Genomic DNA, 18,374 nt, shown 5'->3' on the forward strand with positions numbered 1-18,374 from the left:
TAAAGAGGAAGAGGCGGGGTGGGGTCTCGATTGAAGCTTTGGATCAGAGGCATGGAGGAATGGTGCTGGGAGATTTAAACTGGTTTGGAGGCGTGAGGAAGAGGTCGTGCTAACAGATGTCGAGCTATAATGGGGGTTTTGGTCGCTGGGTTGAGGGGATCGAAGACAGAGCAGGAGGCTTAGTTCGGAGGTCTTGCGACATTAGGTGAAGTCGGATTGGGCGTATGCAGGTCTGACAAAAGAGAGGGAGGGATCTCGACACAGGCAAGTCAGCAATGTCGATTTTGAAGAGTTTAGCTTATGTTCGTTAAAAGGCTTGGTCAAGACTAGGGTAGAGAACAAGAATACAAGTCGGTGGGAGAGAAATGGCTTGAAGAGGTCGGCTACCTGGAGAGTGATGGACTGGGATTGATATCGATTAGGACTAGTCATGGGTTTTTATTTGAAAGAGACAGAGGGCTTACGGCTAGGAGATCTGAGGGATTCGGCTGAGGAAAGAGGTAGAGGGTTGAGGCTTGAGGAAGTTGGAAGCAGTGATGGGAGCTTGCAATTGTTTGATAGTGGAATTTTTCCGGTGATCGAGCGTGTGAGGAGAATAAGAGCGTAAGACTTCGCCTCAACTTCATTTTATTAGCAATAATCAGCGCACGTATGGGATGGGCGTCTTCATTCGACGCCGATTTTGTAGACAGTGGATATGATGCAGGATTTTGGTAGGGATTCGACAGTATTTGAGAAGGTATGGATGCATTTTTATTTGATTTTTTTTTGGATTGTTATAGAATGTGAAAATACAATTGACTGTAGTGACCATAGCATCCTAAATGAAAAAAAAAAAAAGATTTATGTTTTTATCAGCATATTAGTAAAACTGAAGTTAGAGAGACTTCAAAGAAAATGAAGTTTGGAAAAGTTGTTGGACCTGATGATATTCTAAAAGAGGTGTGGAAATGCTTAGGAGATGAAGGAATTTCTTGGCTTACTAAACTTTTTAATACTGTTTTAAAGACTAAAAAGATGTCAGATGAGTGGAGAATGAGTGTGTTAATTCATATTTTTAAGAATAAAGGCGATGCACAAGATTGTGCGAATTATAGAGGAATTAAGTTTATTTGTCATACTTTAAAACTATGGGAGCAAGTTATGAAGCAAAGGTTGCGGCGTGATACTAATGTTTCTCAAAATCAATTTGGATTCAAGCCGGGTAGTTCAACTATGGAAGCCATACATTTATTAAGAGGTTTGATGGATAAATATAAAGAAAATAAAGAGGATCTACATATGAAATTTATTGATTTAGAAAAAGTATTTGACAAAGTTCAAAGAGAAGTGCTATGGAGAGTTCTTGAAAAGAATGGAGTTAATAACGCTTATATTCAAATCATTAAAGATATGTATGCAAGAGCTAGTACTTGTGTTCAAACACAAGGTGGTTTGACCAAGTATTTTCTTATTTCGGTTGGGTTACATCAAGGATCAGCCTTAAGCCCATAACTTTTTGCTTTAGTCATGGATGTTCTCACTAGACATTTGCAAGAGGATGTACCTTGGTGTATGCTTTTTGCTGATGATATTCATCTTCTTGATAAGACTATAGAGGGAGTTGAAGGTAAACTTAAATTGGGGAGGTCAACCTTAGAGTCTAAATGTTTTCGCATGAGTAGATATAAAATGGAATATATTAAGTGTAATTTTAGTAGTAATAGACCTAGTGAGAGGATTGTGACATTGGGCAATCAAGTCATTAATAAGAGTACACGTTTTAGATATCTTGGATTTATTGTTCAGAGTGATGGTGAAATAGATTGGTATATTATCAGCAGAATGCAAGTTGGATGGTTGAATTGGAGGAATGCATCGAGCTTGTTGTTTAATAAAAAAGTACCCCTCAAACTTAAGGGAAAATTCTATAAGATGGTGGTGAGGCCTGCAATGCTTTATGGTGCCGAATGTTGTCCATTAAAAGAGAAGCATAATACTAAGTTAAGTGTGGCAGAGATAAGGATGCTCAGGTGGATGAGTGGCTTTACCCTTAGAGATAGGTACGAAATGAGCATATACGTGAATGGTTGGAGTAGCTCTAATAGAAGATAAGATTAGAGAGAGTTGCCTTAGATGGTTTGGTAACATAAAACGGTGGCCTTCTGATGACCCTGTTAGGAAAGTAGAAGTATTAGATTTGACTTATGTTAAGAATGGTAGAGGCAAACTAAAAAGACTTGGTTAGAAAATATTAGAAAAGATCTTTCTCTACTATATTTAAACGAGAAATTGACTTTTAATATGACACAATGGAGAAAAAGGATTCATGTTGCTGACCCCACATAGTGGGATAAAGGCTTAATGTTGTTGTTGTTGTTTATTGCTATAGGGGTCAACAACAAACTCATTTCCCTAGCAGCTTTTGCACCTTGGAAGACTGGTTTCCCAGTTTCTTATTATTAGAGAACCAGTGAGTGCTTTTATGAAATGGATCTTTCGAAGATTCATGTTCAAGAAATGGAGTTTAGAAAAATAGCCATTCGAATAACAAAAGCCGCTTGTCCCGGCGGGAGGCTTCAGATGCAGCTTTAGCCTCGCATTGGAAGGAGGAAAATGCAAGAGAGGCCCGACAGCTAATCGGATTTGTAGAGTTCGCACCTCCCCTCCAAAAAAGAAGGTAATGTTTGAGGTTGGAGAGGTGACTACGCTGCTACGACGCCAGTGCTTACTTCTGGTGGCTACCTGGCCATGGCTGACATTCCAATTGCTCTTGTTAGGGTAACACCAATGCTAATGAAGATGATGAACCGTTGAGCTACAAGATGTCGAGGAGAGCTACTCGTCGTGATATCACGACAACGAGACCCAGGAATTGCCTTGCTAAAAAGGTAACCCTTCTGAGGGAGCCAATAGTATGTTTGTCCTTAAACAAGCTATTAGAGCATCTGCCAAGTGAACAAGATATGAAGGCTTTAGGGCACAACCTTCAAGTATCATAGGGCGAAAATGCTGCACGATCCGCTACTACTAGTCCCCTGTGGATTTTGAACTTGAGTATTGATGAACGTTTTGTGATGTTAACATGGAAGTCATTCGCATTGATCGTCTACCACCTCCCCCAAGTGAACTCTTATTTAACAATGAAGAGGAGGCCAGTGCAGATCTAGGTGCTACTAGAAAGGTTAGACACAAATAAGGAAAGATTAAAAGGGTTGGCTACGAATCAAGGCGTCGTAGAAGGAGTGGCAATGTCGATCCTTGGCTTGTTGGAGGCACAGATCGAAGTGAACAGTGGATGAACAACCAAGGATTATTGAGGCCAGAGAGGCGGCAGCAACTTTTCTCTCTAACCTCAATCTTCTGATCTTCCTCCACTGAAGTTTATCTCACTAGAGGAGGTTGCTATAATGCTGATGACTCGGGAGAAAATGATGAACCTCAAAAGAGATCGGCAAGCAAGTAGTCCCGAGAGATGAGACGGTTCACAACGAGCTTGTCATGTTACAAAGAGAGGTGGGCAAGCTGAAGGAGGTGGTCGCCTTCACCCAGACATAGGTCATGGTAAAAGATGTCGTTAGGTACAAGATGGCCAAAAGGGGCTTAATCATTTAGCACACAAAGTTGGGGAGTTTTTACGCTAGTATTTACCTAATCAAGAACAATGAAGAATGGGTGGCCTGATGCCAGCTATAGCAAATGGATTCGTCATGATAAATAGCTCTATGGATTGTAATGTTAATTTTTATATACACGCCCTTGAATGATGAGTTTATTATAATGTGAAATGTGTCATGAAATACAAATGTTCCCTTTTAGAGTAGATCTTTTATAAATTTGTTTTAATATATCATCTAATGAGTATGACTCGCTAGATTGTTGTGAAAACTCATAACGAGAAAGAGATTTTTGTTTTTCTATCTAACAGTTTCTACTCAAGTGAGTGTGTTCAACAAAACTGTTGACCCACATATTAAAAACACATGAAAAGAACGAAAACCAGCTACTTAAGTCACGGTCGGCAAGCACGACGTGTCACGTAAGTAGTCAAATGACCTTTGATCACCGAACGGACTATGCCTCTATGATCAGAACATCGAATTTAACCAAGAGGAAGCCCCTCGCGGTCAAATCGGATAGAAACGATCAAAATCTACGATCAATAGACTAAATAGACGCGCAAACTGCCCAAACAATGTCCGATCGCATAACAGACTTCACCGTTACATTCAGAACATCTGAGTCCTCAAAGAATAATTGTAATTTCAACCAACAAAATTTGTGAGAGAAAATTGATGCGAGTCTCGAGACGACGGCGAGCAAATCAAGGGTAAAATAAGATTTTCTCTGATTTTCAGTTATTTTAAATAAAAATAATAATGACAATATTATTATTATTATTATTAAAGCGGAAAAAAATCAAATCAAATCGAAAAATACCTCGGATGCACCGCGGATGCACCGACTCCATTCTCTTCTCCGGGAATCCTATATACATCCACTGAAACCCATGTCGTTCGGCATTGGCGACACCATCGCTTCCCGTAAATGTTGTGTCAGCCTCAACAATCTCTCTTGCTATCGTTAAAATGAGAAGAAAATCGGCCTCATTCATTTTTCTTCCTCCACTATCGATCGATCACACAAGCTCCCTTTCTCCTTACCCAAACGTCTTTTCTCGCACACGAGATTAAATATCAATCCTCATAAACCCACTTTTGATCTCCAACTTCCACAGCCCCAGATCACGACACCTTGATCCCGTCACCTATTTTGCACAGCCGAACCCAGCCAACTATCTGATCGCCCAACCAACACAGAACTTCTGCAACTACCCATATGATCCCTACGGCTGCCTCACTCAAAATCCAGACCACCTCAATCGAGCACCTCCCGTCGCTACGACTGTTTGCACAGATCCGCCTCAAATTTCTAACCACAGAGCCTCTCGATCCAACCTTCTAATCCCGCCAATCAGCGGATCCACTCCTGTGCCTAGCTCCCAAACCACACTTCACTGTATGATGCCTCCACAGCCAGTGCTAATCTCGTTCAACCTGCTCTAACTCTTGTTGTGCCAACCAACCCACTCCAACGACCGAGCCCGCTGATTCAGCACGCACAAACCCCGACCTCTCTTTTTCTCCCAGCTGCTACAACTTTCACCGAGTTTTATCAGACCAATCGAACACTAAAGCCTACCCGTTATCTTCTGGTCCTTTCTTGCACGCACAAGCTTCAATCCACGCATTATTTCCTTTATCTGACTCCAATCAGTCAATCCACAGCACCCATTCACATACCTACCCGAATTCTACCTGCAGCAAGCCTTATCACGGTTGCGATATTCGCTCGCTCATATGATTCTCATCGCGATCATGGTCGTCACTTGATCATGTCATCTCGCCATGTTCGAGATAATCGAGCAATCATGCATTTCATCTAGATTTGCAAATTTCCTTACGACTGCATTTTTGTTGTAATTAATTAATTTTTTTTGTGGGCTAAATCAAATCTTATTTAACTCAATTTATTAGCATAAATGGACTTTTTTTACCTAAAAGGAAAACTCAAAAAAAGATTAATAATAATGTTACATATTCATTTTTTTAATTGAACCGAATATATATATATATACACACACTTAAAAATTATGAAGCAGTTGATGAGTTATTTCCTTACTTCAATTGAAAATCACACACAAACGGTTTCAACAACCATTCCACTTAAAACAATGGAACCCGTCCTCTTCTCTAAATAACTCTTCTTCCTAACATAAAAGCTTTTGGTCCAAGCAACTCAAGCAAAACCGAATGATTTCAAGGCCTACGCTTCACTGATACAAAATGTGTTATTTTTTTCTTGTCTTAGTCATATATTATTATTATTTTTAAACTTTGAGGTTGCCAAGATGACTAGAAAACACATATAAGAGAATCAAGCACAAATAAAATATTCCAAAAAATATTAACAATTGATCTTAACTAATCATGCCATACGATCATGGATTATAGTGTAAGATCAACTATAATTAAAATTTTCTAGATCTGATTGGAGTTCGTACGATCATGGATCAAACAACACATTCAGAATCAATTATGAAATTATAGGTGATTATTTTTGTTAAGATCAGAAGAAATATTAATTAATGCACATCGATCTTAATATCATATTGTACAATTCAAATCATATTACATGAACAATCATATTTTTGTATAGTATTAACAATATTAGTTTATATTAATTAAGATAATTCAAATTTTGAACTAATTCTATTATATGATGTGCATCATTCCATACAATAATATGATTAGCCCAATCAAATATATTTAATTAATTTGCATTAATTATGATTATTTAAAAGTAGAACTAATCATATCATATAATACGTATTACACTATGTGATTAGTTATCTAAAATAAATCCAATTAGTCGCATGACATTTCAAACAACTACTATAATCTAAATTGAACTTATTGTACCATGTGATAAACCACTAAACTTTTTTTTTTTATTTTGTTCAAGCAACTTTAGGGTTTGGACTAACAGTTGATATACTTAATATATACATATACTAAACACTAAACAAAAAGAATTACTAGAAACGCATAAGCCAACACTTGCAACTCAGGCGCAAGTTTCTAGAGAAAGTATGAGAATACAGCAAAGGCCATCTTCTTCTCAACACACTCCAATCCTCACATTTATATATCTGGTTACTTCAGAATCTCTATATGTTTTTGATCGGAGAACTCAAATCTCAAAGAAACAAAAAAATATTGTGTACCTAGATGTGGGAGTAGCTGGCTTTTCACTTGGAGAAGTAATTATAAGAATTTATAATATCCAAGAAGGACAAAGGCTTCTACAACCTATGGTAGCAGGAGAGAGTAGAAAATTTTCTTAGAGGACTTAGGGAATACATATAGGTCATTCGCAACTAACCACATTACATAGATTTGTTTATTCTTTGCATTCTACATAAGGTTTTAAAAGGCGAAATCGATAATTGAGATTTTTTGTGTAAGCGAAAAGAGGAGTTAGCCTCGAGGCAGATCAAGGCGTAAGCCTCAAAACAATAAAAATAAGGCAATTTAAATTTATAAATAATGACAAAAAATGACAAAATATAATTATGAACTTGATGATTTATTCTAATATAATATTACTGGAACACAAGATACAAAATAAACTCACTTAAAATGAAATACCCCTTAAGATCAAGACCCAATGCAGGTCATCATCACTTTGATCGTCTTCAGAAGAGTTCATAATTTATGTCAAAGTCATCATCAAACTCTTCTTCATCTATAATATTTTTTTTTTATCATCTATATCAGTTAATATTTCATTAGCTCTAGAATGAAATAATAATAAGATAAAAATTAATTCATTATATTGAAGAATACTTTTAATTTTTTTTTTTAAGTTTACATATTACTTTGTTTCTTTTTTTATAAACTTGGGTAGTTATTTCATTGTCTTCATTGACATGAGCTTCTTCTTCAGCTTCAACTTCATGAACATCAGCATTCTTAGGAGTAACCCATTCATCATCATATTATAAATCGTCAACAAGAAAATGGTCAATTTTATTATCAGAATTTTCTTACTTATTTAATATAAGATGTCTATCACTTAGTTTTTTGTTAAACATAATATATATATATATATTAGTTTGTTCATTCGATCTGCAACCAATCGATTTCTTCTCTTTGTATAAATTTGATAGAATGTGCTCCAATTATGCTCGCATACAGAAGCCGAACATGTTAGGCTAAAAACTTTCTGCAAAAATTTTTAATTCAGGAATAATCATCTCCAAATTGAGTCTACCAACGTTCTTCATGAAAATAAAAAATATATTATGAATATAAATTGAAGTAGAAGACTTATACATAAACATTAAAATTAAAATTATAAATATACAAACTATAAACATACCGTGAGATCGTGTTTTGTAGCATGTTTGTGTTACTCTAAATACAAATTCCCTTCTTCAAATGAAAACCCTCAAATTGATCATTCACTTTGAGGTAGTCCTCTTCAGAAATGAGACTATCCATATATGCATACATATAAGTTTTCACCTTTTTATCAACATGAAAGTCCTTATCATAATGAAAAGTGGGATCGCCAGTTACAATAATACTTACATGCTGATGCATACTAAGTTTTCATCTTCTTGACCTCCCAAATCTTTTGCAATGTCATCTGTAGTCTTATTCATTGCTTCATAAATAAATCTCATAGCAGAGGCCCTCTCACCATCAACCATTCTAAGCATCTTAACTAATGGTCCTGATGTCTTCATAGCATAATTTGTACTGCATTAAAATGAATTATCTTTCATAACAATCTTCTTAACTTGTTTTCTTTCTTATTTTTTGACCGATGAACTTTTAACTCATTCTTCAAGTGTAAATATAACTTCAAAAGGTTATATTAACTTCTTAAATTTCTGTAATGTTAAATAAACATTACTAAATCTCGTAACAGAAGGTATTGAGGCGTTCTTCATTCGTGAGGCGAGGCGTAAGCCTCAAGGCGTTTTGAGGCGTAAGCCTCAAAATCAAAAGATTGCGTAAACATTAAATGATAAATTTTTATATACTAATGAGTGAATAATATAAAACATAAAAAAGTATAAGATATGAAGTGAAATCAAAATATCTCAATAATAAGACAACATGAAATATAGTTCAACTCAAAATTCTATCTTTCACAAATCTCAGTATTCTTTTCATTAAAATATAATTTCAATTTCCAAAAATAAATAGCAATGACATATCACATAAGAACTCATAAGTCATCAGCACTGTCATCACTGAGGGGTTCTTCATTTGAATCATCATTATGATGAACTGCTCTTTCCCCTTCCTCCTCTCCGATAGAGTCCAATGTTCGAAATTTACTTCAAAGATTTATATAAGTTTTAATATATATAACGTGAGGCGTAAGCCTCATGCCAGTGAGGTGAGGCGGGCCTCAACCAAGTTGAGGCGCAAGCCTCATAAAAAAAACTCGAGACGTAAGCATCGAGGCGTTTTTTATTGGAATTGCGCAAAGGCGAGCCTCGTATTGCGCAATTTTAAACCATGATTTGTGGTTTATATTATTCTGTTTAACTATTGATTCAATTAAATTTATGATTCTAGTATCAGCATGAGGCCTAAATTTTATTATATATATTTTCTTCTAAATATATTAATTATTAATTCATTAGAGTTTCTGATTTTATTTAAATTTAAAACATCCGATATTTCATTTTAGTTAAAATACTCAACTTGTTATTGATTTTTCATGATTTGAATTTATTGTAGGCATTTTGAAATTTAATCGAGTATCACAATTATTATTTAGCCTTAAATTCTTCTACTTCCTAGCCATTGGTCATACTAATAATTAATAGAAATAAACAATTAACAACAAATAAAAAAAATACATATAACAAAAGAATGACATATATCAAATTTATTTATCCTCTTTAGTTTCATTTGCACAGATAACAGAAGCTCGAGGAAGATGAACGGCAAAAGCAAAATCAAATATGGATGTATGGAAAGATGTATGAAAGTTACATGTGAACATATTATTGTATTATGTATGAAAAGATGTATGAGTATAATCAATGTTGTATTTGACTAAATTTATATGAAAACCTCGCCATAATTTGAGGTTTATATCATTTGTGGTTTATATTATTACTATTGATTCAATTAAATTTATGATTTTAGTATCCGTATGAGGCCTAAATTTTATTATATATTTTTTCTTCTAAATATATTAATTATTAATTCATTAGAGTTTCTGATTTTATTTAAATTTAAAACATCCAATATTTCATTTTAGTGAAAATACCCAACTTGTTATTGATTTTTCATGATTTGAATTTGTCGTAGGCATTCTGAAATTTAATCTAATATCACAATTATTATTTAGCCTTAAATTCTTCTACTTCCTAGCCATTGGTCATACTAATAACTGATAGAAATAAACAATTAACAACAAATAAAAAAGATAACATATATCAAAAGAATGACATATATCAAATTTATTTATCCACTTTAGTTTCATTTGCACAGATACAGAAGCTCGAGGAAGGTGAACGGCAAAAGTAAAATCAAATATGGATGTATGGAAAGATGTATGAAAGTTACATGTGAACATATTATTGTATTATGTACGGAAAGATGTATGAGTAGAATCAATGTTGTCTTTGACTAAATTTATATGAAAACCTCGCCCTCATTTCTCGTTTATATTATTATGTTTCACTATTGATTCAATTAAATTTATGATTCAAGTATTAGCATGAGGCCTAAATTTTATTATATCTATTTTCTTCTAAATATATTAATTATCAATTTATTAGACTTTCAGATTTTATTTAAATTTAAAACATCTGATATTTCATTTTAGTGAAAATACTCAACTTGTTATTGATTTTTCACAATTTAAATTTCTCGTAGGCATTTTTGAATTTAATCAAATATCACATTATTGTTTAACCTTAAATTCTTCTACTTCCGAATTTGCACCTAAAGAAAGCATTCTTTTTGTATATTTAGTGGTATGTGATATATGAAAACTAATTTCTGATGTGATATATGAATATTTCATTTGAAAATAAAAGCATTATGACTTTCAATAAGTAGAACTTGTCAAATCCCAACTAGCAGAACATGTTGGAGGCATTATAGTAGAAGGTTTCTTCTTGCTTTTGGTATGAAGAAAATGCATTGGGACAGTGCCCAGCTGGAGTTGTCCGCTGTTTCTGCTCTCACAGAGATTTTAAATGGCAGATTTGATGATGTTGGAGGCATTATAGTAGAAGGTAACAATAAAAATGTCATTGATATTCTTCACAAAGTGCACAGTATACCGAAGAATATGGACAGAAAATTGGCTATTGAAGATTCTTCTTTTCTTAGCAAGGTAAATAATGTGATTTTTCATTAGGTCAATCGTAATTGTAATAGATTAGCTGATTTTTGTGCTAATCATGCTCTTTCTTCTGATTTTCTTTGGGATTTATTCTTTGAGAGTGAACTACCTTCTTCCTTTTGTGATATGGTAAATGAAGATTGTGTTAGTGCTCTTCACTCTCAGTAGTTTGTATCTAGGTTTTGTTTTTTCTTTCTATGAAATATTAGCATTCTTCAAAAAAAAAAAAACTAGCAGAACATGCTCATTTATTTTGAAGAATTGTTACTATTAAATTATTATGGATTTTGTCAATCAGTAAATATGGCCATCATTTACAAAAAGAACTCAAGTATTATAAATAAATTAGATATGAGGAGTTTGAGTGTTATACAAGGTCGATAGGTATTGTATCTAAAAATTATTTATTGTTATATTATTTTGTTAACATTATTTAATTTATTAAAGATCTAAAGCAAAAACTTAAGGATGAACAATACTATAATTTAACAAAAAAAATTCGATGCAATGCACATAATATATGATTCAATATGATACTATCGAAGAAACAGAATTTTTATGAATATATGTTGAAGGACATTCCAGATTCATAAAATAATTTGTGATTATAATATGAATCACAACTAATGATATGAATCTAAATATACACATATATTAGATCATGTTCATCCTCATAATTTATACATGAAGAAGAATCGAAGTGGAGTTTGAAAGTAAAAATGAACATGTAAGCAAAAACATCAAACATAAACTTGAATTTATAATTGAGATTGGGCATAAGTCGCAATGCAAATTTGAACCAATCATGTTTATTGTAGCTAAGGAAGCAAATGTAACTAATAATCTCCCCAAACAATTGCAGAGATTGAAATCAAATTTTGGAAAGAATATCCAATCATATATGAACTTCTTATTGACGTCAAATAATCCCTGATCAACTTCTAAGCAAGTCAAGAGCAGAAAAGAGGATCAATAAGAGCATAAAAGAGGATTAATACCTCTTGTATGTAACAAGGATAGTGTACTGAAGAGGTTCAACCGGCACAAAATCCCGCAGAAAGTGCGAAAAACTCATTACCTTCACGGACAGGCACATGGAAGTCGAATGTTTGTGGCTGTTGAAGTCGGTGTTTCAAAGCCCCTCAAGTTTGCAGATGAAGCAAACAACGATAATGCGAGAAAAATCAGAAGAAGATGAAGCAAACGATGGGAATGGGAGGAAGGACATAAGTACAAAATGGGAATGGAACCTTAACTTCGCCTCCAAGTACTTCGAACTCGACCGAAATATACGACTCTACTATGTACAGCCCAGTCGTATTTAACTAATAAATCGAGGCGGTGCCTCCTTACGCCTTGAGGCATTACGCTCTGAGGCGTATGCCTCGTGCTAGAAAAATGGACGCTTCATCCGAACCTTGGACGCGTAAGCCTCGACTCGCATTTCTTCTGCCTCGACTTGAAGCGTGCCTCAGTGCGGACGCCTCATCTGCCTTTTTATTCCTTTTTAGTAATTTTACTTATTACAATGTTCCCCTATGATATTTAGAAATATGGTGAAGTGTGCTTACTTGAGATGAGAAAAGTTTTTCTTAATTCAAAATTTTGTTTTGTATGTATGAGTTGAGTTTTAAATAATTGAAAAAAAAAATCTTTAATATAAAAATCTAGTGTCTTTTTTCAAAAAATAGAAATTTAATTTCAATATTTTGCCATTTTTAAATAGAAAAAAATAATGATTTTTCGTATCAAAATCAGAACAATTTACCTCCTTCCACTCTACTGGGTGTGCCATAGCATTCAAATTCAATATCAAATTCTTAGATTCTAGGATAGAGGAGAATGAATTTAACCATCTTTTCTCCCCAACCCTAGATGCTAAAAAGGAAGGCACATTATGTTCCAATACTAAAGCCATAGTTGGCTTTGATTCTTGGAAAACTATTACTAAAGGCTATAAGGTCATATTGGTTTATAACTTGAGTGCAGAAAGATACTATAAAGAGAACCTTCTAAGGGTTTTAAGGGGGGATCTTATAATGAAAAACCCTAATTCCTATGTTTTCATTATGATATCACAAGTTTGTCAATAAAAGAAAAACTATGGAAGAAGTAATGTAGACTAATACTAAAGAGGGATGAACTTGAGGGACAATTGAATATTCACAAGTAGATATCATTTCATTGATTGAGCTTTACCCAAATGAAAAGCACCACTCATAAAAGTGGATTGTTTCTTTTTGCTCTTGTTTGGACCACCTCCTTTTGTTCCTTGCTTTCTTAATGCATGATCTTCTTCATTTCCTTGAGCTGTTTTTCTTGAATGCATCTACACTCCTTTGCTTGATTTGCACCCAAGTCACATCTCATTTTCATATGTTCTTGAGTATGGAGAGAGCATACATAATAACACAAAATAGTAGATACTATAGCACATAATATATTATATTGTACATCTCGTGTTATTTGTATGGGAAGGCACAACAAAGAAACACATCGTGAAATATGTGCTCTATGTGTACACTATAATATATATCAAGAATGAAATGCATTACTTTAATTTTCTTGTTTTTTTTATAATTTATTTAAATTTATTTATCTTTCCTTTTAAAGCTTCATAGATATCTAGTGCTTTAAAACATCGAAGCACTCATTCCGACTCATGCTTATTGATGAGTCCCAATTATTGACATTTCAGTTTCCCATAGAAACGAGAACAATAAGAATCTATCATGAAGATGAGGAATATATCAGTCTTTGATCCTAATGCAGAAATCATTGCCATAGTCCACAAAAGCCATAATCACCATTGTTCTGAGATGTCATAAGTTCTTGAGTATGAAGAGAGCATACATAATAATGCAAAATAATAGATACTATAGCACACAAGTACATAACATAATATATTGTACATCTCGTGTTATTTGTATGGGAAGGCACAACAAAGAAAAACATCGTGGAATAAGTGCTCTATGTGTACACTATAATATATATTGAGAATGAAACGCATTACTTTAATTTTCTTGTTTTTTTATATAATTTATTTAAACTAATTTATCTTTCCTTTTAACGCTTGATAGATATCTTAGTGCTTCAAAACATCGAAGCACTCATGCCGACTCATGCTTATTAATGAGTCCCAATTCTTGGATTAATTATTCTATGCGGATGCTGAATGTCGTTCGAAGACCAACCAGAATGCGCCACGTCATCACTTCGCTCAGTACCGTGGCTCGTACCGCAGCTCGATACCGCAGCTCGTACCGCTAACGTGGCACATTCTGTTTGGTCTCCGTATGGCATTCTATGTCCAGTCTCCACATAGAATAATTTCTCCAATTCTTCACATTTCAGTTTCCCATAGAAACGAGAACAATAAGAATCTATCATGAAGACGAGGAATATGTCAATTATTGATCCTAAGGTAAAAATCATTGCCATAATCCACAAAAGCCATAATCACCATTGTTCTGAGATGTCATAGGTTCTTGAGTATGGAGAGAGCATACATTATATCGCAAAATAATAGATACTATAGCACATAACATAATATATTGTACATCTCGTGTTATTTGTAAGGGAAGGCGCAACAAAGAAAAACATCGTCGAATATGTGTTCTATGTGTACACTATAATACATATCTAGAATGAAATGCATTACTTTAATTTTCTTGTTTTTTTATAATTTATTTAAACTGATTTATCATTTTTTTAAAGCTTCATAGATATCTTAGTGCTTCAAAACATCGAAGCGCTCATACCGACTCATGCTTATTGATGAGTCCCAATTCTTGACATTTTAGTTTCCCATAGAAATGAGAACAATAAGAATCTATCATGAAGATGAGGAATATGTAAGTTATTGATCCTAATGCAGAAATCATTGCCATAGTCCACAAAGGCCATAATCACCATTGTTCTGAGATTTCATAAGTTGCATTTGATCAAAAAATGTGAGTCATTCATCTATCTAGAAGTTGTTGTCATTGCAAATATCTCCGTGAATCATTTTTTAACAGTTGCTTTAGAATTTATTATACTATAGTGACCAAAAGCAACAAACATGGAGATCTAAAATCTAGGGGGTATCTAGAGTCTTTAAAGAAAGAATAATAAGAAGGCTAATGAAAATACATATGGCAGCTTGAAGAATTCGTTCTCCTTACCCTTGTCCTTGACATTGCCTGAAACTAACATGTAGTGACACCCATACACTTCCTTCTCCATCCAATAACTATTAATGCAATTTCCATATTATTATTGTCATGCACTTTCCTCAACTATTTTATTTCGATTTTTTGTTTGTTTAATACTAAGTTTTATTTGATTTAATTTTGTTGTTTGTTAGCAATAATATGTTGTCATATCAATGCTTTGACTTTATTTTATAATTATCACTTTAAATTTTCCAATTTAATTACCTTCCATTGACTTAGTATTTTAAAGAAATATTTTGTTTTATTTATATGAAATTGATTCTGTCTTTATGCATTATGATACTTTTCTCTTATGCTGATTGTTAATGAATTATCCAAGTTTTTCTTAAAATTTAACGTACTTTAAAATGGTGTGCCACGTTCCATGTGTTATGGCTCTATGGGATCTTTGTGTCAGGATGAATTATTTGTTATTAATAAGTATGAGAGATAAATGAGTCTTCTCTGAGTGAGAAAGAGGGTAGGACTAACTTTTATTGCACCCATTCAATGGCTCCTGTCTTTTTAACAAATTGCAACCAGAACTCCTGCCTTAGTTCCTCCTCTTAGGCTCAGGTAGAGATATTGGAATGAGAGAGAATAAGCTTAGAGATAAATAATGAAACATAATGAGGTTTAACAAAGAAAAAAGCGAGGACTACGGTGGTAAAAACTTCCAAAGGCATTAGGTTAGTAGAATATAACTAAAATGAGAGAAGACAGAGAAAGGCTCAACATTCCATAACTCTTTAGTATTACAATGCACACCACATGTATAGTAAAATGGCAAAAGAAAAAGCAAAAAATGCGAAATTTTAGCAAACCAAGGGCTTGAGAAGTTGTTATAGAAAATCCGTTGTAAGCAGCTACTATGAATAAAGTAGATGGAGCAAATTGGATGCCCCTATGGCATAGATACTACAAATGAAACATTATCTGTTTAATAGAAACTGTGTGGAGCTACAATATCATCACAAATGATAATAGCACACGCTCATTATATTTTGTTAAAAAATCAAAATGGTTGCTATGGATATTTTTAATGACAAACTAGTTGACGTCTCACTAGATAGAATACTGTAATCATTATAGTTTGTTAAAAAACCATAGTAAATGCTAAGGGCATTTACTAACTGACTAGTTGATTTCTCACTGCACTTTCTAGTTGCTATTTCAAAATGGTTGCCAAAAAGTAGGTTCTCAACACATTTTCATGTCAGTTGGTTTACATTAAACAAGTTACAAACTTTTATCTAAATGCCTCTAATTGTAGTTAGGCAGCATACATAAAACAAAACATCCAAAAAAAAAGAAGAAAAAAAAACAAGCCTCAAAGAAAATAGGCACTATATAAAAGGTCTATGGATACCCTAAATATTTTGAAATGAATTGCTCGGTCAAGTGCAAAACTTACCCATGGGTGTTACTCTCAATCAACACCTATAGCACCAATGTGCAAGCACCTTAATAAGTATGATACTGAGGATAGAAAATTTCAGAAATTCAGTGATACCACTAGAAACATAGAAAAGAAAAGAATATTAAATTTCACACTAATACTTAAAAATTTTATTAGTATATCTTTAATTAATTAATTTGCAAAGTTTAGAATCGTGTTTGACCTGCTAACAACCTAAAAACAATTTATTCAACTGTCCCAGTAAAATACTAAGAAGAGTGATAGAAAAAACATTCAAAGACAAGCACATAAGGGAAACAGCATGCTAGTCACCTCCTGGTGCTTATAGCCATAAATAAATTTCTAACTGACAATGCAATAGAATGAACTTTGCCGCCAAGCATATACAACTATTCATATCATGTTATCATCATTAAAGGATACTGTAAAGGTCCTGCAACATAAAATGCCAACTTATTTGTTTTTCATCAAGAGAATAGCTTTCTATATCTAGAAATTTTATTAAATTGCCAAATATACTTTCATTCCACTGAAACGCCAAAAGTTGCTAAATGGAAAAACTATATGCTGATTTGCACTTCCGCAGCTCCTGTTGGTATCCCTATATCAAAAATTCATCTTTCGAAAGCAAGTAGTAATAGAGAAATGATCAAAAGTCAAGTATTAAACCTCATGTCAGAATCACAAATGTTGTGACCTAGTCAACTTACATTAGCGGGATTCATGGCTGGTCCAGTATACCCAGAGCCACTAACGACCAAGGTCACAGTGGTGACAGCCAGCATCAAGGATTTGACGACCATGCTTCGAGGTCCCTTGATAACTATCCACAACACAGCAAAACTGATGAGAAATGTCAGTAACCCTTCCGCGATTGCCGCAGTGTGTAGGTCTACTTTGACCGACGGTCCGCCAAGCATGTGTTTGTACTGAGAAGGCATGAACTCCACAATCGCCAGCACACCCCCCACCGCCCCAGCGGCCTGTTCGTAACGGAAATTAAGAATAAAACCCTAGAATGAAGAGAACCGGAGAATGGGGAAGTTAAAAGGGAGGGACCTGAGAAGGGAAGCGGACGGCCAGTGAGATGAGAGAGTCTCCGCCGATACCAGCCGCGTAGAATGCAGCGATGCCAGTCGGATTGAAGCTGGCACCGCCGAGGGCGTGAGCGATGAGATTGAAGAAGAAGACGAGGACGGCGATTAGAAAGGTGATAATGAGGAGGTTGGGTGCAAAACCCTGAACCTGGAGAGCGGATGATATGATGGAGGTTAGGGCCCCGATAGTGGAGACGCAGAATACCCAGAGGAAGGTGATCACCGCGTCGCCGATGGCAGACTTAATAGCACCCATTCTGTGCATAAATTTTCCCCCTCGCCAGTAGTCTTCTTTCTAAAGGTAGGAGAAGACGTGAGATGCGGTGACTACGGTGGCGGCGGTGCGTCCGCCTCCAGGTCGCCGCGTCCTGCGAGGGAAGGTATGGGGACCGCGCCGAGCGCCAGTGCCTGAATCCTGGATATTGCCTTTTGGATTGTGAAATACAGAGCAGTTTCGTCGCTTTGGTCGAGGTAAAATAGCGAGCGGCCACCTTGGTTGCAAGAATATCTATTTCAATTACATTTAAAATGTCTATTCATTTATTCCATCTCAAGTATTTTACAGGTTTTTCTTATGTTTTAATTGATCATAGTTTTCATATGTTTTAATTGATCGTAGATCATAGCAGCAACAACTCATCTAAGAGCATTGTCCTCAATCATTGTTACATGATAGCTAAAGGGTTCAACTCAACTCCCTCAACTCAAAAAAGTAATTAGAGGAAAGTTGCTTCC

At 34.6% G+C, this 18,374-nt stretch overlaps 1 protein-coding gene across 2 annotated transcripts in view; it reads right to left on the reverse strand.

Moving 5' to 3' along the window:
* Window positions 1-18,134, reverse strand: part of LOC110113602 (aquaporin SIP1-1) — a 28,939-nt gene extending 10,805 nt beyond the window's left edge. The window contains exons 1-3 of one of the 2 annotated variants that reach the window (XM_028695346.1): window positions 17,602-18,134; window positions 17,253-17,525; window positions 16,572-16,601 (exon numbers count right to left, since the gene is read on the reverse strand). In XM_028695346.1, the coding sequence (XP_028551179.1) occupies window positions 16,587-16,601; window positions 17,253-17,525; window positions 17,602-17,904 (591 nt within the window). In that variant the 5' untranslated portion in view covers window positions 17,905-18,134 and the 3' untranslated portion in view covers window positions 16,572-16,586. Of the gene's footprint in view, window positions 1-16,571; window positions 16,602-17,252; window positions 17,526-17,601 lie in introns of those variants that run through there. The other variant, XM_020846243.2, reaches the window with a different exon arrangement.
* Window positions 18,135-18,374: the final 240 nt, after the last annotated feature.

Source organism: Dendrobium catenatum, unplaced genomic scaffold, assembly GCF_001605985.2.
Source record: "Dendrobium catenatum unplaced genomic scaffold, ASM160598v2 fragScaff_scaffold_622, whole genome shotgun sequence".
Taxonomy (NCBI): domain Eukaryota; kingdom Viridiplantae; phylum Streptophyta; class Magnoliopsida; order Asparagales; family Orchidaceae; genus Dendrobium; species Dendrobium catenatum.